Raw genomic sequence first — 23,470 nt, forward strand, 5'->3', positions numbered from 1 at the left:
TATTATTCCTAGCATAAAAAAGAAGTCAGCTAAGTGACTTGCATCCAAAGCCACAGTGGGAATTAATGCCAAAGTTGTCATTAGCACACAGGAGTTCCTGATTCATAGCCCGGCACTCACACCAGGGCTATTATCAAATATGTGGGCCAGATAATAAGCTGGTGTAAATGTGCGTAGTTCCACTGACTCAATTTCAATGGGGAAAAAAAAACAACAACACAGATTTACATCAACTGAGGGTCTGTTCTTGTGACTTCAAATTTATTTCCATAAGAACTGTAGGCTGCAGTTACAGAATAGGAGTATGAATCACTTCATTATAGGAGCGGGCAGGAAAAAAAAAGCAGCAGGCTATAATAAATGCTTTGCATTGATACTGCACACTTTATCTAAGAATCTCAAAGTACTTTGATGCTTCCCCCACTCCATTTGAGGGGGGGGGAAAATACAAAAAGTGACTGACCACGTTAACCAGTTTTTATTAAAAAAATCCCTCCCTCGCAATTCCCAAGTTTGTAAGTGATGTGCAAGTCCCTTTAAGTATATTCAAGAAATCCCTATCAAAGACTTACAGTAGCCAGGGTATACAAGTTAGGGAAGGTTTTTGTAGGATATACAGGTCTCATATAGGGAGAATGTGTTCCACAAGATCCTGAAAGTACAACAGAAAATACAGGTGTTAAAAAGTGGGACAATCATACACTGAAGGCAGAAAGATAGGAAGACCTTTGCTTAATTAACAAATACCAAGAAACATGTTTGAACTGATTTAAACAAACTCGACTCTACTGCTTAAGCACCGAGTCCAACAATGCTAAAGCACACGTATTAAATAGACACGCATGGCCTAAAATATGACAACACTTGCCCTCGTACAAAAAGATGGAGAAATAGTTTGGCTATAGATGTATAAAACTAGGTAGATTGAAAAGAAAGAAGTGCTCCCCTTCCCTCCTGGGGGAGGGATAGCTCAGTGGTTTGAGCATTGGCCTGCTAAACCCAGGATTGTGAGTTCAATCCTTGAGGGGGTCACTTAGCAATCCGGGACAAAAATCAGTACTTGGTCCTGCTAGTGAAGGCAGGGGGCTGGACTTGATGACCTTTCAGAGTCCCTTCCAGCTCTAGGAGATATATATGAATGAGAGAGAGAGAGAGAGAGAGAGAGATAGGTAATTAGTCCTTCAGCTCATTTTCACTCCAAGTTTGCCCATATTAGCAGTAAAGTAACTCCAGAAAATTCATGCTAATTTCAGGTGACAAACACACTGTATTAATCAGTCTGAAACTAATTCCAGAGTTGTCACAGGGAAATTTTCACCAGACTTCCCATTCGCATACAATAGTGCACACAGTTGCTACTACACGTGTTGAATTCAAGATCAGGTTTGTTTAGCAAACAAAAAACTGCACCACACACACCACATCATGATGCACTTCTGCCATTCTTATATTATTGTTCTGCACTGCTCCAGCTTGTTTCTTTCAGGCCTAATCAAATTGTGCACCATTTAAGCCAATGGGACTTTTGCCATTTGACTTCATTGGGAATAAGAATAGGCCTTTAGATTGTTAGACCTTTGGGCCAGAAAGCCAGCTGTGTTTGATGCAGCTCTTCTACTGCCCAGCACCTTGTTGGTTTATGGTGCTATATAAACAATGAAAACAATATGAGAACAAGATATTGCCCTGTTTGTTTGTTCTAATAAAACATTTACTTACTTAGTTTTTCAATGTTGGGCATGACCTTACTCCCTTTCTTCATGTAGGATGCACGGAAGCCATCGACAGAGAAGATGATCAAAGGAGGGCGAACAAAACTGAAACAAAGGCTATGTTAACGTATCAAGAGTTGAAAGGAGTATTTCGAAAACTATTTCGTACGCTCATTCGGTTAGACTAATAAGAGTTTAAAATACTACAACAGTTAGTAGGCTATAAGTTTTAGAGTTAGTAGATCAGTATACTTTAGTAATTTTATTTGTATTTCAGTAACATCCAGAAGCCCAAAATCAGGCTCACGATTCTATTGTGCTGGTGCTATAAAGACCCATACAAAGACATGGCCCCTGTCCAGAAGAGCTTACAGTCTAAGAAGGTAAGTTATGTATAAAGGGTTGGATAATAGGAATACGGTCAAATACATACATTTTTACACACATATAATTGCAATCCAAAATAAAAAAAAAAAAAAAACCACACACACACACACACACACACACACCCCACAAGCACAAATCTTTTCGGTTTTTGTAAAGAGCAAGGGTCACAGGACGTTTAATGTCCACAACAGCATGTGAGAGAGACCAGCTGCTCTAAGAAGCTGAGTACTCATTTTGTTATTCTTTCCTAGAACAAAGAGCCACATTGCTCCTCTTGAGATGCAAACACAGCCAGGATGTATAAGGATCCCAAAGCTCATGCAGAGGCCAGGAGAGCAACTTCTTCAAACGTGGGTGCCCAATATTAGGTATCCTCAGTGAACTCATTCTTAGGTACCTAAAGTCTTAAGCTCCCATAGCTCCCACTTAAATAAATAGGAGCTGTGGATGCCCGGTATATCTGTGAAAGAGTCCCCTTATTTAGATATCTACATCTAAATTTAGACCTTGATTCAGCAAGTTACCTAAGCACATGATTAATTTTTTTAAACATGTGAAAAGTCCAGGGGTGCCAGAACAGGGATCCATGGTCCCTTTCACTTTTTACTGGCCAGAAGGAGGAGCGACAGAAGGAGAGGGCCTCAGGGAGAAGGGGCAGGGGCACAGTTCGGGAACCGGTGGCCCCCCACACTTTTAGGGACTTTCCGCTGTGCCTGAAACAGTCCCATTGGGCTCAATGAGACTACACACATGCTTAAAGCTATTCACATGCTTAAATATCTTGCTGAATCATAGTCTAAATCAGTTAAGTTTCAGAATCTAATCATAAGCATGGGAACTACGGGTGCGGGGGGGTGCTGCAGGTTTTACGCAGGGCCCCATGCCCAGAGTCTGACGGCCCCCTGGCCCCTCTTCAAGTCCCCCCTCCCGGAACCACGGCCCTGCTCCTGGCCCCAGCTCAAGGGGGGGGGTGGGGGAGGAGGGGAGGGATGGAGATAAAAAGTTTGGGGACACCAGCTTTACAGTTTCGCTGGCTTTCAGCACCCCCACTATTAAAAAAAAAAAAAAGAAGTGTTCCAGCACCACTGAATCTTATTTGTTTTTAAATACTGTATAAGACGGATACCTTTGGATGTAATGTTTAAAGAAAGTTGGCCTGAAGGGTGCTCGCATCAGGTCTGATCCAATGCTTATTGAAGTCAAAGGAAAGACTTCCACTAAATTAATTAGGTATTGGTTCAGATGCATGCATAAGTGAAGTGAACTAGGCAAGTTTATCAACTTATAGCCAGTGGCTACGATTTAGTCAGCTCTTTTAACAGATGTCTTCCCCACAACTTCAAAATAAAATGCACTTACCCAGCTGGGCATTCAGGAGATTTTATCTCTTCACAGTCATCATCTACCCAGTGAGTCTCTCCTATATGGAAAGGAATGTCATTTTTTAAAACAATTGTCAATACAGTTACAAATTGTACCAGACTACCAAAAAACCACCCACACGCCACACAAAAGGTCATACTGTCATACTTGGTGAGCAACGTGTTTCTATACCCATTGCTCTCCTAGGCAGCAGTATGAATGTGCTGATTACATGCCAATGTTCAACAAGAACATCAGAAGTACAAAATTAGCACCTGTTTAAAGCATGACTTAAAATCAGAGTAAAGGGATTTCTTCTTGATCCTATGTGCAAGTTTTCACATGGTTTGAACATTTGAAAGTTATAGAGCACAAAAGCAGCATTATACTTTCATATTGGTTGCTAACAAATTGTTAGTTTCATAGCCTAGCTGGAACTGATCCCCTTTTGGGCACTGTGTGACCACAGTATTAGGTTGTGTAGTCAATTATTTTCCACTACATTTTTTGCTACTGTTTCCACTGCACGCTCATTGAGACCTGGGACACACTTTATACTGTCACAGGACAGAAGAAAGTCAGATCATCAGACACTGCTACTTGCTTTATGACATTGGTGTTATTAAAAGGAATTGTACTTCCTCAATTAAAAAAAAAAAAAGCAGATGCATAGAATACAATTTTGAACAGCAGCAATCCCAATTGGCCCTGATAAGGGAGAGCAAGAGACACAGAGGAACTCAAGAAGGAGATGATCTTGGCATAGGCAAGAGATGTGAAGTATTTGCTTGAGTGGAACAAGAATTAGAGTGTCACATTTAATAGTAAAAGAAAAAGTAAATTTGTAACCAATAACACTGCTCTACAGCCAAAATGCTTCCGAAATAAATGTAGTCAAACTTTACTAATTCTGGGTCACTGAGAACGAAAATGATGCTTAAAATTGTTGATTGGCTCTAGTTTTCAAGATATGCTTTGGGTCAGTATATATGACCCTTGACTTGGGAATGGCGGAGGGTAAGTGAGTTATAAAGGGAAGGGATCTCAATTTAAACCAGAAATGACTAAAATACATCTTTGACTGGATCTATGAATAAATCTATGGCTGGGTTTGGACAGTACTTGTTTTTTAGGCAAAACAATGAATGATGCAATCTGAAGCTGGTATTGCATCATACATGATATGAATTGCATCATGTTATTCCTAGAAGTCATGGATGATGCAATCATAACGAAGCTTACATCACTCTGCTGAACAAATTGCCCTATATCAGCTCTAGAAATCATACAGTGTCGTGCTCTTATTTGTCAGTGTTTGATTTTGCAAAGGGACACATTTCTGTTTAGCCAAAGGGAGCAGAGATGCCTCGTACTTGTGTGAACAGTGCAGATAACTTCTGCTATGTTTGTGGTGAAGTGACTTTTGCATCACAAAAGCGCAGTATAACCACTATGGTTAAGAAAGCTTATCACCTTTATTTTGGCTGCAAAATTGGAGATCAGGACAAGAGGTAGGCCCCACACATATGCTGCAACACTTGTGCAACAAATCTTCGCCAGTGGTTGAACAGGAAAAGGAAATCTATGCCTTTTGCAGTGCCAATGATTTGGAGAGAACCAACAGATCATACCAGCAATTGTTACTTCTGCATGGTGCCTCCAGTTGGGAAAGGTGTGTCAAAGAAGAAAAAGTGGACTGTGCATTATCCAAACATTCCATCAGCTATACGCCCAGTACCCCACGGAGAAGGGCTGCCGGTTCCTGATGCACCAGAATCATTCTCACTTGAGTCAGAGGAGGAAGAGGAAGAGGAAGAAACTTCTGGTCCTGAACCATCAATGTCACAGGACCCAAATTTTCTCCCATCCTCCTCCTCTGAATCACACCTCATAACACAAGGTGAACTGAATGACCTTGTCAGGGATTTGGAACTACTCAAGAGTAAGGCACAGCTGTTGGGCTCCAGACTACAGCAGTGGAATCTCCTGGCAGGTGATGTTAGGGTTTCCATGTTCCGTGACCGTCAAAAGGATCTTGTCCCATTCTTCTTCATGGAAGGTGATCTTGTAGCCTGCAACAAGATCGATGGTGTGATGGCAGCCCTCAACATCATTCACAATCCAGATGAGTGGAGACTGTTCATTGATTCATCGAAGACTAGTCTTAAAGCTGTTTTACTGCATAATGGCAATGTTTTGCCATCAATTCCAGTTGGTCATGCAGTCCATATGAAGGAAACCTATGACAACATGAAACAACTTGTGAGGTGCATAAACTATGACCAACATCAGTGGCAGCTTTGTGGCGATTTGAAGGTTGTTGCTCTCTTGCTTGGTCTGCAGACTGGATACACAAAATACTGCTGTTTTCTCTGCGAATGGGATAGTCGTGCAAGAGATTCCCACTACATCAAGAAAGATTGGCCACTCTGACAGTCATTGGAGCCTGGGAGGAAAAGTGTTCAGCATCCACCACTTGTTGAATCAAGGAAGATTTTGTTACCACCCTTACACATCAAGCTGGGTCTGATGAAGAACTTTGTCAAGGCCATTGACAAAACACAAGCAGCTTTCAAGTACCTCAGTGGAAAATTTCCAAGGTTAAGTGAAGCTAAGATAAAGGAAGGTGTCTTTGTTGGTCCTCAGATTCGTGAACTTCTTCGAGATGATGCATTTGACCATGCACTGTGTGGCAAGGAAAAGACGGCATGGAAAGCCTTCCAGTTAGTGGCAATAAATTTTCTCGGAAACAACAAGGCAGACAACTACAGGTTGTTGGTGGAAAACCTCCTCCAGGCATACAAAAGCCTTGGTTGCAACATGTCACTAAAGATACATTTTTTGCACTCTCATCTAGATTTTTTTCCACCGAACTGCGGAGCAGTGAGCGACGAGCACGGCAAGCGATTTCACCAGGACATTGCAACAATGGAGAAACGCTATCAGGGCAAATGGAGCCCATCAATGCTTGCAGACTATTGCTGGACAGTGACAAGAGATGCTCCAGTTAATGAATACAAGAGACAAGCCAAGAAGCGCCAAGTAGACACTGAATAGGACTAAACTATGTACAGAATAGTTTTTTGCCTTTTGTTTCATAATAAATTTTATTTATATAACCCTTTTGCTGATTTTTAAAGTGTTACATAAACAGGACAGGTGAAATATTATCATGTAAAGCAACCATAAACACATGAAAAGACCTAGGTTTACAATTTATGATTAAAACTCTACTATCTACACAATATATATTGACATAAAATGTAAAAACTTAAATATCTTAGAAACAGTAGCCAGTTGTTTTAGTTGTCCTATTTGAATTCAGCACATCAAAATACATAATAAATAGCACATTTTATCTCTGAAGCAGACGACTTCTCAAAAATTGTAGACCAGTGTAATATGGAGATGCTGTTCTTATGGAAAGGTCACTCCTGTAATGGTCCCATGGTCACAGAGATCTTTTGTTATTGGCTGGCTAAATGAGGACTATGTTCTGTGTACATTAAAACAAGGGATGGCTTTAACTACTTGTTCTGTCCTATCTTTCTAAGGAAAGGCACCTCAAAAGGCAGGAACTGGGAACTACAACTAGCATTTAACCACAATTAATCTGCCAGGATTAATTCTTCGGAGTTGGGAAGAATGCAATCTGCTAAAACTTGCTGGAGGAGGCATATTTAGTTTTCCTTCCCCACTGCAGAACTGGAGATGAGGAAGTAGTCTCTGCACTCAGTTACACTGGTGTGTATCTGGACTATCCTCCTCACCTTCTCAAAGTATGGAGTTGCTTGGCAGAAAGGAAGTGGGGAAGAAAATGAAGATTCCAAAGAAAAACCTTTTCTGAAAGCGAGTAGTTGGGGAGGCTAACCATCAGCTGAGACTGATCTCTGGGTAAATCCTATTGAATCATGCAGAAGCATATTGAAATGGCCAGAAGACCCACTCAGATAGAGGAGGTACACCTACACAAGGCAGGATATGTTCCAACAGGATCAACATTACACTGGAAATGAAGCCTTCACGGCCCACTGTGGTAATGGATTATTGAAGCTATTTCCATTAAAAACAGAGTGACCTGTAATTAAAGAGAATACAAAGAGTCCATCTAATCCTGCACGTACCTACTCTAGGTAACCATGTGTTCCTGTCACCCGTCCCTTTTCCTCACACCATGTATCTCTTGCATCTTGTCTTACATCAAAATGTAAGTGCTTCAGGGCAGAGACTCTTATGGTTTGGGTTTGGGTTAGTTTTAAATGGAACACCCAGCAAAGCTAAGCCGGTCCTTATTGAGGCCACTAAACAGTACTGTATTCACCATAATACAATTGAGCACATCTAAACTATTTGTTTTTGTTTTACAATACACTTCAAAGGTGTTTTAGAATCCATCTCAGCATGCAGAATCCTTTTCTTCTCCAGTCAGCCTGTCAGCATCACTTCCAACTGAAAGTATTCCCACCATCACCAAATCTGAAACACACTGCTTCCACAGAACTGATAGCACCTCTGAGCCTAGGGCACAAGAAACTAGAACTACCCCCTCACCCCCCAAAAGAACAGAAAATGAAGTGTGTATGGTGTGGGGGAGTGGCAGGATGGAGGCACTTTCACAAAAAAAATACTTTGCATTACCCACAGGCCTGGCCTCTATCAGTTCAGGATAGATAAAAGTGATAGAAATATGTACCTTTGCATACAGCTTGATAATTAGTACAACAGTCTCCTCTGGTCAAGCAGTCTTCAGAACAATGACAGGCATTCTCTTCATTCCTTGCCTCTCCACAGCGATCTTTGGTACATTCCCAGCCTCGAGCTAAAATAGTCACACGGTAAGTGAAAACATTCAAGATGATATTTTTTAAAAGGGTCCATAGCACTCAGTTGAACATCCCATGAAGTTAGCCCAACCATTACAGTCGGCTTTAGAAGTTTGCGATCTGCACAGTGTTTGAAATCGATAGGTTGACTATAAACAAAAGAAGATGTGAGCCATAGACGGGTGTGAAGTTTTGAGTGCTTCCCCATTCACAAGCAGGGAGTTTTCTTACTCTCTGATCCGGTCATTTAAGCCACTTTCCAAACTTAATACCCAGCAAAAGCATCGCTAAAATATTGTTAAGGAACTTCTCTCCCCTTCCCCACTAACCCCCGAATGAGGGATATGGTGAGGGATCTGGAGCATAAGAGATGAATATTAGCACATCTCACATACACCCCCCCACACACACACACACACACACACCATTAGTAGCTTTAGGAATCCACTATATTCAATTATCATTATGTAGATGGAGGGATGTAAAAGGGAGCAACATGGCATGCAATTGGGGCTTTTATTCATGCCAAGCTCCTCAACACAGGAGAAACAAAGATGGAAGGAGCCCCTTTATCAAAGCTTATTGGGTGAGGGTCTGTGCTGCACAGCACAAAACCTGCTGCCCTGGACAAGGTGGCTTATAAGCGACCTTCCAATCCTGGGGAGGCCATCTACATAATTAACAGTCCTGAAGCCAAGTTGAGCAGCACAGGCGCCAACTCTGTGGGTGCTCCAGGGCTGGAGCACCCATGGGGACAAAATGGGGAGTGCCAAGCACCCACCAGCAACCACTCTATTAGCTCCCCCCATCCCACCCCAGCACCTCCTGCCCACTGGCGGGCCCCGCAGATCAGCACCTCCCCCTCGCTCCCCATGCCTCCCGCCCCCCACAAACAGCCCAGGCCAACACCCAGTTCCTGGCCCCCAGAGCTATGCTCAATTTTCCAGATCATATCAACTCACTCTTTCCTGGATACCAAGCAGGTGAAGTTATAAGATGACCTATGGAAGTCTGGGTAGGTCAGAATGTTCAGAGCTGTATGGAAGTATCATTTTCATATAAATGAAATAAACTGGGGAGGGGGGCAATAATTTGTGCTGAAAATTGGGGATATTCCTGATTCCATTTGAAACACTAGTCATCTCTTTTGGCTGCTCAGATAAATGTGATTCTTCACCTTCACCAAAGTAACCAGAAGGATTTCAAAAGGCAGGAAGACTAGGCACCTATGTCAACCTAATCTCTGTACTGATCCAGCTACATATTTTTTGGTACAGTGAATAACTGAAATACATACACAATATTTTAGGAAACAAAACAGTAGCTTTATGCTCTGCCATGCGGAAGTGTAATTTCCAAAAGGTGTTAGTAGCGAGACAGCCTCTCTAAAAATGTCCACACCATGTATCAAGCTAACAACATCAACCACCACCAATTAATAGGGCTACGTTTTCTACCCCCTAGTGTCCAATTAAATGAACCTGAAAGGTTCCATCAGTGGGATTTAACCAGCGCATTAACCTGTGTGGACTCCTCTGCACAGGCATGAAACCCACAGTATGAGAATGAACATTCATTCCATAAGTACTCACCATTATTTGGGAGAAAGACAACATCTCATAGTTACCACAGTTACTTCCTGTTCTAACTAGAGGAGAAAACTTTAGTATCTCCGTGTGCCTAACTGTTAGTGTTTTTACATGGAGCACTGCAGTAATACAATTTACTTTTTAGGTGGGATCTAATGTAAATAAAGGTGCAGGATGCTTCCTGGAAACCAAGGCAGGGGCAAAGAAAACCCAGTAACTGGGGAAGATACAAGGACCAGTACGCAAATTAAAGTAAGCAAGCAAGGACCACACATTGACAAAGGCTGAATGTGTTTGAAGACGGGATGAGTAAGGCATGCCCTGACAGCTGTCATTAGTCCATAGCCAGCTATAAGCAGGGTGTATAGATACAGGGGAGTACAGCTCTCCTACCTGTCTTTAAACATAGTTCATCAAAGTCGAAGCAGCAACTGTTGTAGCTCTTGCACAGGTTGTCACAACGGCAGCCCGGGGGCTCAGCCTCTTGAAGCTCAAAGCATCTGCTTTTGCAGGACCCAGAAGTACTGATCCAGGGGGAATCTGACAGGACTGCATGGAATAAGAAACAGGGCAACATTTGTCAGGCCATCAATGGCTGGTGAGTGATTGCTCAAACTAGTGCGACTCTGAGTAATGAAACTTCAGCTGCCTTGTTACAGCAGAGGGAGGTGAAGGGAAAGGAAAAGGAGAAGCACCTTGGGTGTTGACAGAAGCAAAAGTCTAATTAACTCAAAAAAAAGGTTCTTCTTTTGGGGGGAGGGGAGAGAAAGGGTAAGCAGCATGCTGTGATAACGTCCTGCAAAGAATGGCACCTGGCTTAAGTCCATAATAATCAAGCAATCATTAGCAGAAATAAAGTTTCAGAGGCCCAGTTATGGGAGCTTCAAATACTTGCCAAAAACAGGCTTTTGCAGTTAAAAACTGCATGACATTTTCATGCTCAACTGGGCAGTTAGCATGGAAAGGAACCGCAAGTCTACATGACAGTCAGCAGGATTCTGTTTACTGTACTGTAAGGTGCCACATCAACACTGCAGTGAAAGGAAACTGTATGATACTCAACAAATTGAGTTAGTGGCCAATAAAGTGAGGAAATGCTTTTTTGGTGGGCTTCTGTAGAGCATTAAACTATAAAAACAAAACTTTCAGCAATAACACTGATTCAGAAACTGTAGACCATTCATAAAGCAAGAAACTGAGTCCATTAATAAAGCAAGCATTAGACAGCAATGATTCATTGGGGGTAAGGGACCCTGAAGTGGGACAAAAGCTATACTCTCCTGGCTAGGAATATCCCCTATGACACCAAAATATATTATGGGGAGGCTGTTTGTGACTCCATGGTTAAGAATGCTTTATGACATGGGCTAAAAATAGAGCATATATTCAAGTTTTTCTTCCTAGGTAGGTGTTTTGAGTATGAAGTTTCACAGTACCTTTTGATTTCTTTTATTGAATTTTTAAATAGGAAGTATTTGAAACCAGTTAGGGGATGAAGTTTGTCAGCAGCAGTCAGACTATTTCTTGTTGAAATATCTACATAAAATTAGTAGGGCATAAATCTTAAGTAGATCCGATTTAACAGGTACTTTTGGAAAATATTGTGGATTACGGGCCATTTTCTGCTGCTGTTCTACATAGCTGAAAGTTTATCCGTCAGCAGAATGGGGGGAGAATAATCTTCCCCAAACAAAATCATCATCCCAACACTTAGTTGTGGGAGCATACGGTAGGCATAGGTGCTGGAACTTAGCTGCTGTACCCCTAGCTTGAAGTGATTTCCATCAAAAGCCTTGGCTACACTCGCGGATTCACAGTGCTGCCATGGCAGCGCTGTGAAGCGCGAGTGTAGTCGCACAGCGCTGCAAGTACTCCGCCTCTCCGAGGGGAATAGCTTGCAGCGCTGCGAGAGAGCGTGCAGCGCTGCAGGCGCGGATTACACTGGCGCTTTACAGCGCTGCACTTGCTGCGCTTGGGGGGGGGGGGTGTTTTTTCACACCCCTGAGCGCAGCAAGTGCAGCACTGTGAATTGCCAGTGTAGCCAAGGCCTAAGCTTACAGTTTGCTTCAATGCATCTCAGAGCCCCTCCCCCCCCAACACAAATTGTTCCAGTGCCCCTGAAGGTAGGAAGGCACTCTTATGGGTTTCGAATGAGTCACTTGGTAAAGGCAATGTGGGAAGACTGGAGAAGCTAGGGGACAGAGTTAAAGTCGTACGGCATGGTAGTATAAGGTATGTGCACATATGTGGGGCAGAAAGTAACATTAGATGGCTTAATATTTTTCTTTGCTATTGTAGTTTTTCGGTCAAGTAGGGTGTGTGTAAGTAAAATACTCTATGTAAGAGCATGGGAGTATCCCTTCAGTTAGGAACTACTCAGCATTCCCTTGATGAAGCCATTTTAAAATATTTTGGCCATTTAAAAATGCCATAGGGCTAAATCTTTGTATCTGTGCTGGCAACATGCATACATGAGTTTTTCCTTCAGTTACTGAAATCAGTCGTCTTGTTTGTTTCGGCAGTGGCCACGACCAAGCAAAATTCTATGCTTTACATTTGTTTCTTCTTCCCATAATCCCTAGTACAAAACCAGATGAATTCTGAAAGATGTAGTTTTACCAGGAGTTTACTAACACAGGGACTAATTGCTTCTGGTATCCGGAAAAATAAATAAGGGCTGATTCAAAACATTCTTCAGCTTTAAACAACATGGGAGCTTCTGTATTGTTCCAATCAAAACCACAAATGATATATTAAAGCCTATTACTCCACAATAGGCATTGATATGTAGAGCATATGTGATTCCCAGTTAATCCTGGTGTCCTTTTTAAATCATTTGGGCCCAATCTGCTGAAGTGCCAAGCACCAGCTTCTCTCACTGACGTCAGCAGAGGCTGTGGCTGCCCTGGGCTTATGAAAAACAATCAGATCCATCTGTTTTAAACCAGAGCATGTATGTCAGCTCAAGTTTCTTTCACAGACAGGACACTGGAACCTCTTTGAAGCTGTAAGAAGTTTTTTAAAAAGTGTCATTACTGCACTAATTCTTTATTCCAGTATGACAACTAGACTTTAGAAGGGACATCTACTTCCAAATTCAAATTTATGTCCACTCTGCACAGAATTGCCTCTCTCTCTCTCATATATTAAAACACTCCAAATTTATGGGAGGACTTTTGAGATTGCTGTAAAATTTAACACATGAAGATTCATTTCAATGAATATTAAGGGCCTAATTTTCCTGAAACATCCAGCACTCATTTAGATACTTAGCATGGACAGATTTTCAGAAATGGTCTGCTGCTATCTGTCCCATTATTCTCAACACCAGCTGCTGAGGAGTGCTGGACACTTTTAACGTCTCTTGCTTCTTTATCTTACATGTTGTATCTTTGTTTTAAGACCCAAGACCCAGATACGGCAAGTTTGAGTGTGAGAATCAAAGATGTTATTTCAGATTGCTCCGTAATATTACCATTGCCCTATTCATTTCAGTGGAATTAAGTTACTTTCAATGGGGTCTTTGCATAGTGGGGAGACTACTCCATAACGCTGTTGAAAACCACACGCCAATGTCTATTTACAAAGGAAAATTTGGTGAGTCTTACTGCATGTTATATAAGCAACTGTCTGTCCGCAGTGTTTGAAGTAGTATCTCAATGACTTAGTGTTAGCTGTGGGGAAGAATAGTTTCCATTATCTTCTAGGTAGGAAGTCATTCAGCTATAGATCTTTTGTTATTTTCCATGCATCTGACAAATATAGTATATGCCTTTACTACTCATGTGACAAACTGCAGATTACAATTTAACAGTAGCTGGATACGACGTCTGAGTTAACACATTGGTTATACCCATGGGTTGAGTTACTGTAAGACACTTCACATCATATCACCAAGAGGACTCATTTTAACACCCGTAGCCACTGGATATCAAGACTGTTCAATGGTTTGCTTCAATTGACCTTGCTTTTGAGGCTGAACCACAAACTTGCAGGTCATGCACCCAGCTGTGGCCAGGGTCCTGATGTGTGCAGAATTGTTTGAACAAGTATTGTCAGCTTTATAGGAGCTGCACTGCTGCTAACTAAGTACCAGGTTGGAGTTGTCAGATGCTCCTGCATTGAATATGAAGTTATGAATTTTTCTGAAAATTCCTAGATGGGCAGGAGCTTCTAAGCCATCAAGTCTGGATCCTGCTGGAGAAAGAGAAGACTGTAGCTGCCTTTGAACTTCAGGAGTTTTCCCCCTTTAACTAGAGCGGTTTATATCTTTTTTTGGAACTTCAGTTTTTGCAAGTTAAGCTCAAACTATTGTTGTTCTTTAAGGAGAACTTTGGGTGAAGTGGTATACCACTGATTAAGGGAAGAAATCCTATGGAGGCATGTTGCCTTTTGTTTGTTATGTAAATGATAACACAGAGCCTGGAAATGCTATATCCACCTAGAAGAGTGCCATATCAAATTGGTTGGTTTCACTACATTGGATTATGTGATCAAAAATGCAGTCTATTTGCAATAGACACACAGACTGCTTCCAGTACGACTTCCATCCTATGGCAACTACTCAGGCATGTTTGCATTATCCTTAGTAGAGAAACTGCATGGTAAGAATTAGGCAATGGCTACATATACATAGCAGGAAAAACAGTTATTTGAAGAGTTTTGGAGCAGCAGTGTCACTGCATATTATTTATACTATATTTTGCAAAGTGCCATTGAAATGGACAAGATTTCAATGCGAGACCATTTAAAGTGTATCATAATCGTTCTGGTATAAATACAACTAATCATGGAATTGTATGCTTAAAAATACACATGTGATTAGTATCCAGGTTCCCACATTCACAGATCTAGGAAACAGATTTTAGCTCCCATCCTGACAATAAGACCATCCTGTTGTGCTTAAGTAATATGGTTCAAGAGGATACTATACTAAGACCACACATTCTGAAGCTACTTAACAACAGGTCTAGAAGACCTATACTCTACCTAAACTTATAGTAATAGGTCAAGTTAAGAAATGGCAGAATCAGTTATTAATTTCCCCTGTTTTGGGGGACTTAGGACCTTAGATGTTATTTTAATTCAGCTATTTGTTGTGTACAAATACTGACCGCTTATTAAATGTTAAAAGATTCAGTTTAACATCGTTTAGATGAATTCTTTAGCACTTACTACTACTTTGTCATTAGTATGTAATAGAGTTAAAGTCATGATAGTCTGGATTCATAAAGCAGTACTAGAATGACAAGGTTTGGAATTTGAAAGTGCTATAGTACACACCAGTTAAGACAAGACACCACTCATGTATAACAACGAATGGTGAAAACATTCTTTTAATCTTAGTTTTTCCAACAGCTATGTCAATCCTATAAGATTATGATGCAGACATCAAGATACATGTAAATACATATGCCAAAACTCAATGGAGTTGAACGAGAACCTGCAGTAATCTTTTAGCTTGGCATTTCATTGGACTGGGTTTCTAAGTAGACTATTTCCATATGCAGTTTCCATTACTATTAATGGGAGTCATATGTGATTAATAATTTCAAAGACATAAGTAGACTCCTTTGATCAGAGCACTTAAAATTTGTTACCAGTTAAAACCAGTTTACTCTTGTGCAGGGTAGTTTCCCATCATAGAGGGCAACTGAGCTCTTCCATTTATTACATTTGTATATAGATTCTATTATCTCAGATTTTACATCCTGTTTCCATTATAAATTAACTTTGATATATTGGAAGTAACTTGGTTGACATAAAAAACAAGAGAGGAAACCCTCACTTGCTGTCTCTTATTGCTATATTCCAAACAATTGGCTGTCCTTGTACTGATCAAACCAAAACAAGTGACAGTCTGTATGTGGAAACCATGAAACACAGGCCTTACCATTATTGCTACAAACAGATCAGGCATACTACCTTAACATCTGAGGAGAGACATGCTAAGAGGAAAGTAATAGGAGCCATTTATGTTTTTGCAGCAAAGCAGGAGGTGCTCTTTATACAGGAAAAAAATCCAGAAGCAACATCCTTTTTCATTACCTAAATGTCCTTACTAAGTCAGCCACACTGATAAATGTGTTGAGTAGACACCAATTCTGGGGAAGGTGAGGGGGAACCTAACAAACTCCTTACTGGGAACACAACTTACTCAAGTCACTGTGAACAAGCAATTTCTTTATGAAAGTTCTCATCCTATCGTTATAGTTGGGTATTGTAAATGAAACCCTTTCATTTCAGCTATATTAACCAAGTCAAAGTCAATTACCACAAGCTTCCTTTTTCATGCCAAAGGAAGGAACAGAGACATAAGTCAAGACTACTCCCCCCCCCCCCTTCAAAAAAAAAAAATCCTTTTCCATTTTATAGGTTTTTCCACTTGGAGCATGCCTCAGGAAATAAAATCCTATGTTTCCCAACAAAATATAAACTAAAGTCTCTGTTGTGGCATGTCCTCTCTCTTTTCCACCCAGAAGAGGATGTGTAACTGAAGAAAAAAATATATGACTGACAGCACATCTGCTTCATGCAGTTCCCAACATTAACACCTGCTGATATCACCCCTTCCCTCCTCCAGTTAGTTGTCTGGTGTCTACTGTTCACAAATCAGCATGACTAGCAGATACAGAAATCTAAGAAGCTATTTATTCTCAGTGACTCTAGACTTGAAATGAGCCTGACCAAACGAGTACTGCACAAATTTCTTCTCTAGCTAGTTGAATGAAAATTGTGAACTTGGGAATTACCTGATCAAGTTACATTTATTTTAATTTACTAACTGAACCTATTCAGTGGGCTCATTGAATAAAAAGTCAGGCACAGTGTACAACAATCAATTACAATATCAGACTAAGTTAACTCAACTCTAAAATAAGCTTAATTCTCCATAGTCACATGCACACAGAGCAAAAGTTTAAGTAAACAGGTAACCTATAGGTGAGTCGCAAAGGTCAACAGACTCAGGCTTGTTAACACACCGGTACTCTTCACTACCCAGAACTAAAAGGAACAGAGTGGGAGTGGTTTCTAACCATGGTATATAACATAAGGTTAGTGAGATGTACAGTTTGTCATTTACTGTACCTGAGATTGCACCCTCATCCCAGTCTTCAGATCTTCTGAATCGATTTGCTGTAAATCCTACACAGACGTTAACCCCAAAGGCAAAAGCAAATAAGGATATTACCTGCAAAAGTAAGAGAGCAAAATGATCAAACTAAGCAAAACAAGAATCCAAATTTAAGAGTATTGCGATTGAAAAAAAGGAGGGACCAGATATATTGTTTGAGTTGCTAGTCACTCCAGTTCCTATTACTGGAACAGTAAATGACAGTCACAATTTTAGAGTAATCAAAACCAGAAGGGGACTTATGAATAAGACATCTGATTTAAAAGCTCAAATGTTTCTTTTTATAGGAAGTTTTTCAGGAGACACTGGTTAGTCCTCCTTTCTACACAAACATGCTCTTTTCTTTTCCTTTCCTTTCCTTCCCTACCTGATGTAACTGGAAACAGCTTTTCTTAGCCATACTAGAGAATTCTTGAAAAGCCTTCACAGTATGCTCTCTTTTTCTTTATATTGAGTGCAGTGCTGTTTGCTCCGTGAGTTCAGTCTATTAGCTACAACTAATCCCACCTGGTGAGGTTGACAGGCTCATTTGATTTGTCCAAGGGTGATTTCATCATGTTTCACTCACAAATCGCAGCTCTGAGTGCAAGAAGCTGCAGGCATCATCCTCTCTCCCCCCCTCCCCCACAAAATGTACACACACACTTTTATGTGGTTTCCTCTGCCCAGGCAGGGTTTTCTCATGTTGCTGTGGCCAATACCAGTTCACGTTCATTTTATTCTCCTCACAAAAGTAACACGGTTAAAAAAGAAACCAATGTGTTTTCATCTTGCTAGAACTGAAAAACCTCTTGGGCTAGGGAATGAAAATTTCTGTTGCCATCTTCAAACATGAGAAAACTTGCAAGCGAGGATTTCAGTGTAGTTAACTTTGAGAGAATAAAAAAAAAAACCGCACACACAATAACTCCGCTGATTTTGTGAAAGAGCCGCAAGTTTTTTTTAGCGGTTTGATAAACTCGGTCACTGGTCTCACACTTGGGAACTAAGTCTAAAGTTTCCAAATGGTTCTCATGGCAGAATCCCCAGCAGTGTAACGAATTCTGATAAGGTTACTTTTCCAGCATTGGGATCCCTTGCATTGCTACACAGAGTACTTATGTAACTGCTCGCAACTGCATCCACGCATGTTGAAAACCCAACATATCTAAAAGAACGTGAAATTTCAGCCTCCCCCTTCCTTATGTGCCTTTTAAAAATATATATATCACAACATTCAGAGTTCAGCCGCGTTGATAAGCAGCTCTCTCTGCAGAGCAGACGATAACGGTGCATAGAATTATGGTTCACGCTGGTGGTTTAAATGTTATTTGCTAAGGCAAATTATTTACCAAGTTAGTTCACCACCTTTTTTATCTCCTGAAAGCGTCTTTTTACTAACAACTACACTTAAAGGGACAGAGTCAAAATTTGTCAATCTAACCCCGGACTTTCCTAGCTTCCTGGAGAGTCATCACATATTAGAGGGTTTGCATGAAGGAGTCCAGTAAGACTTTTTTTAAATAAACCAGTTTAAACACATACCAGAGCGCTCCCATTAGAAGCCGCGCTCAAGCAATAACCACTCTCGCTTCGTAACCTCTCCTTACTAGGCAGGGCTAAAACCCACCCTTGTTTACTAGCCACACCTTATCGCACAGCCTTTAACAGAAGCCGCCCTCGATTCTTTTTCATGCGGGTGTGAACAGAAAGTGGGCTTCTGGCGCAGCTGTATCTTCGCCACGCAAACCACAGGGGGCGTAATCACGGGGAGCAGAAGCCAAGGCGGCTTCTGTTCTCAATGAAATTATGCAGACGATTGAAAAAAAAAGACATGCTCGATTTACTCCGCAGCTAGGGCTAAACAAACCAGAGCATGCGTGCTACGATAGGGGATCTTGCTTGCAATAGGGTCGCTGAGTAGATAGGTCAAGAGTTGAGCCCGTATTTTACCCTGCCCCAGTTTGGCTGGTTTGAAAATGACCTGGATGGTCGGATTACAGACTGCACTGCATGCTGAAGTCCACTTCTCCATCCAGGCTTCCGCGGATCCCTGCAGCGAGGTGCTGCTTGGCAACCTTTTAACAAGGGGCTCCCACGACAAAGTTTGTCCGTAGCCTGCGATAAACCCTGTGTGCGCGAAAGTTGTGTCATGCGCCTGCACTCACACTGAGCAGGGGGGAAGGACTGAGGAACCGATTCATTTTTCTCCCTCCTCACTGAAACAAAAAGGCTTTCTCATCACCAAACGGGGAGGCATCACCTCTTGGCAAAGCAACTCGTATGAAGCTGCGCTTCGGTAGAAATGTTTCTATTTTGTTCCTGAAAATATATACGACGTGATTGAGAGAACAAGACACGGTGTTCAGTTTGTGTAACTGGAAATGATTGTGAGTGGGGGTAAAGACCTAGAAACTTGCAAGGTGTCCTTTAAAGAAACCACTCTACCGTTTGATGCAATCTGTTGCAAATATGTGCTCTTTGGGGGTATTTTCTGAGCACCCGGGATAAAAGGCATCTCTGGCTGGTGTGATTTAGCAATTAAGCGAGAGACAGTGAGCTAAATTGGGACTCTAGAAAGAAATCACGCCAATTTAGTAGCACTATTTTAACAGGGAGCTCTTAACATAGGAGCATATGAACACCCGTAAATTATCTGTTGTATATTCCTTCATTTTCTTTGTTGATAGCGACACAAAGTTCCAGACATAGCTGCATAAACAACTGCAATAGCTGAAGCCAGTCCTCATGTATGAGTGTTTACAGATTTTAACAGGTTTCAGAGTAGCAGCCGTGTTAGTCTGTATCCGCAAAAAGAACAGGAGTACTTGTGGCACCTTAGAGACTAACAAATTTATTAGAGCATAAGCTTTCGTGGACTACAGCCCACCGTCCACGAAAGCTTATGCTCTAATAAATTTGTTAGTCTCTAAGGTGCCACAAGTACTCCTGTTCTTTTNGACATTGTACAACAGGGTTTAGAAATGCCAAGTGTTCTTGTATGGTCCACTTTGTCAAATTTGCGTCAAGGTCAAACTGCAACAGGAGCTAAAGATGTTAAATTCCATAGGGCTATGAGGATAGGCCTCAGAAAATGTGTGCTGTGTGGTGAATAGATTAAAGGACTAGCTGTTTTTCTTCCTTCAGTTATGGGTTTAGAGTCTGAAATTAAGTGCAGCAAGTTAGCAACTTTAAAATCTGTAAAAAGAACAGGAGTACTTGTGGCACCTTAGAGACTAACAAATTTATTAGAGCATAAGCTTTCGTGGACGGTGGGCTGTAGTCCACGAAAGCTTATGCTCTAATAAATTTGTTAGTCTCTAAGGTGCCACAAGTACTCCTGTTCTTTTTACAGATTTTAAAGTTGCTAACTTGCTGCACTTAATTTCAGACTCTAAACCCATAACTGAAGGAAGAAAAACAGCTAGTCCTTTAATCTATTCACCACACAGCACACATTTTCTGAGGCCTATCCTCATAGCCCTATGGAATTTAACATCTTTAGCTCCTGTTGCAGTTTGACCTTGACGCAAATTTGACAAAGTGGACCATACAAGAACACTTGGCATTTCTAAACCCTGTTGTACAATGTCATCCATGAACATATTTTGCTGTGTAACAATAGCAATGTATCATAAGAATTATAAGAGAAAGCCGAAATCATCACAGAGCAAATTTGTAACAGACACTGCATGTCAAAATTAATGAAATCCTTGGTCCAGTGGCCCAGACATGAGACTGGGATTCAGGATTCCTGAGTTCTATTACAATCTCTGCCACTGACTCACTGGGTAAGTCATTTACAATCGCATTTTCAGAACTAGTTCTGATTGTGAGTGCCCAAGTTGAGACACCTTTGGCCTGATTTTCCAAGGTGCTGAACGTCTGCTGAAGTTGTAGATGGCTCAGTACTTCTGAAAATCAGCTCCAATATGTCTGAAAACTGGAGGCCCAGAAAACGGAAGTATTAAAAATATCAGTGGGGGAATTTGAAACTTTGTGTCTTATGGATAGATCCTGAACTGGTGTAAATTGGCATAGCTCCACTGAAGTCAATGGAGCTGCACTGATTCACACTAGATGAAGATCTGGGCTTATGTTTCCTATTTTGTAATATGGGTATAATGATATTTACTATCCTTCATCATGTCCTTTAAGATCTATGGGTGATAAGCACTGTATTCTCCTGGGGGAATTGCAGAATTTTGCAGAAATTAATGTTGTGTGCACAGAATTTCCTTTCCCCCACAGAAATGGGTTGCAGTGTTTCTGGCCACCACTAGGGGCCTCTGGACTTGGCAGAGCCCAGCTCACACCTAAAAGACGCTGCCGGGGGAAAGAGGAGGCAGCTAGAGGGTTCCTGGCAGCTGCAGTTCCCAGCATGCCCTGAGGGAAGGAGATAGCAGTGCAGGGGAATCTCCATGCAGGCCTGGGACCAAGTATGAGGCTGTTTTTCCCTCTGGATCCCTAGGCTCTGTGGGAGGAGGGAGACAGGTGCCTGGGCTAGGGGAGGCATGGCTGGGCTGGGGGTGGGATGGGGTGCAGGTATCTGGGCAAGGGGGGGGCTGTGGCTGGCCTCTGGAGGCAAAGGGGTGCGGGTATCTGAGCGGGGGGGGGCGTGGCGGGGGGGGGGGGGGGGGGGTGTGGGGTGTATTGGCGGGGGGGGCATTGTGTCTGGGCTCTAAAGGGGGAGGGGTTGTGGGTGTCTGGCCCCCCGGCTGGGCTCTGGCAGGGAGGGAACGGGGCAGAGAAACAGGAACTTGGTTGTCATACGGGTTTCTTTAACTCTCTACTCCTGGGGGGAAATTTTGTGGAGTCTGTATTGTTGCTGATATACTTGCTGATAGGTATTTTGAAATAAATTACCAAAATAATTGAAACTGGTGTGATTAGGTAGTGTTATTTTGACAAATAAAAGTTGCAGAATTTTAAAATACTGTGTGCAGAATTTTTAATATTTTGTCACAGAATTCCCCTAGGAGTAACTCTAAACATGCTAATTTTATCATTTATTATACTTTTTCTGTGATATTTGCTATATATTTTCTAGTAGTTCTGAACTGATCACACATTCACACTGACAATCTGACAATCACTTTTTCTGTAATGAAGATTCTGCCTCAAAGCATCCTAGTAACACAGGAGGAATTCATTAACATGAACAAAACTACTAATCCTTATTTAAGCAGGGGGTCTTCAGCAATTAGTTGTCATTTTACTGGGAACAGAAGAATGACTCCACCAATCAAAAATACACATTTTATTTTTTAAACAAAGAAAAAAGGCATAAGTAAGGTATGAATAAATTATTGTTTATGACCAGCATTATCTAATGGAAATAAAAATACAGTGCAGAGGTACAAAGAAAGTCTTACAATTAAAATGAAATACACTTTAAATGAGTTGCATAAGAATCCACAGGAATTAATATTGCATTTATAAGCTACTCTTATTGTGTATTTGAGGTTGAAATATAAGGTCAGATGTAGCTGAATAAGCAAAAAGAAACATTCAGAAGATAAATGTCAAGAATTTAGGACACTTAAGCACGTGAGTAACTGTACTTATATGTCTAGTCCCATTGAGTTCTACTCATACGATTAGTTACTCACATGCTTCAGTGTTTGTGGGATTATGCCCTTAGCTTTTTCTGCTGTTTAACATACAGCCATGTTACTGCTTACTGTATTACTCCCAGAATGCAAAGCATTAAATTAGCCCTGTGACACTACACCTCATATTCTTCTTAGTGATATTATTATGATATGATTATGGCATAATTATGATGCATTTTGTACAAGACAGGTCATGGGAAAAGTTATGATTTGCTGAATATGATTATTCTATTTGTATGCATGTATCACTTTTGTACCTGAAGTTATGAATATTGACTATGTATCAGTATTTCACATATAGTCCAACCTGGGTGACACCCACTAGACAAGACCCTTCCAGTCTAAATAGCTGGTTGTGAAGGAACCATTCAGGGTAATGGGCCATTAGGGAGAACAATGGGCCTTAGGAGAAGTTTATCGCCTTCCTGTGGACGTTTCAGCCAGCCTGTAAGTTAATGGCTGCTATGACTCTGCAAGGGCATGCGACCAGCCCACATGACTCTGGACTCCATTTTGGCGGCCTGTGTTTTTCCACAAACTGGGCTGGGAACTGTTTTTGGAACAAAGGATTTCCACCATATGCTAAAGCTATATAAGGCAGGGAGTGACATCATCTGTTGTTCTTCACTCCCCACACAAGAGAACACCTGGAAACACATAAGGAACAAAGTCTGAACTGGGGGAAGTGCTGGACCCAGGCTAAAGGGATTTCTAGCCTGTGTGTGGAAACCAGGGGATTCCAAGCTGCAAAGCAAGTGAAGATTGTGCCTTGAGAATCTGCAAGCCTGCTTGTATCATCAGTCAGGGTGAGCGATTACTAGTATGGTAAACTTAGTTGGTGTTTTTGTTTATTTACTAAGTAATCTGC

General features: G+C 41.4%; 1 protein-coding gene across 3 annotated transcripts in view; it reads right to left on the reverse strand.

Moving 5' to 3' along the window:
* ENPP2 (ectonucleotide pyrophosphatase/phosphodiesterase 2) overlaps positions 1-23,470 on the reverse strand; it is a 98,538-nt gene that overhangs the window by 50,814 nt on the left and 24,254 nt on the right. For 2 of the 3 annotated variants that reach the window (XM_034763517.1, XM_034763519.1), the window contains exons 1-7: positions 17,376-17,533; positions 16,963-17,065; positions 10,267-10,422; positions 8,155-8,280; positions 3,459-3,519; positions 1,720-1,817; positions 573-652 (exon numbers count right to left, since the gene is read on the reverse strand). In XM_034763517.1, the coding sequence (XP_034619408.1) occupies positions 573-652; positions 1,720-1,817; positions 3,459-3,519; positions 8,155-8,280; positions 10,267-10,422; positions 16,963-17,065; positions 17,376-17,408 (657 nt within the window). In that variant the 5' untranslated portion in view covers positions 17,409-17,533. Of the gene's footprint in view, positions 1-572; positions 653-1,719; positions 1,818-3,458; positions 3,520-8,154; positions 8,281-10,266; positions 10,423-16,962; positions 17,066-17,375; positions 17,534-23,470 lie in introns of those variants that run through there. The other variant, XM_034763518.1, reaches the window with a different exon arrangement.

This window comes from Trachemys scripta, chromosome 2 (assembly GCF_013100865.1).
Source record: "Trachemys scripta elegans isolate TJP31775 chromosome 2, CAS_Tse_1.0, whole genome shotgun sequence".
In the NCBI taxonomy this organism is placed as follows: Eukaryota; Metazoa; Chordata; order Testudines; family Emydidae; genus Trachemys; species Trachemys scripta.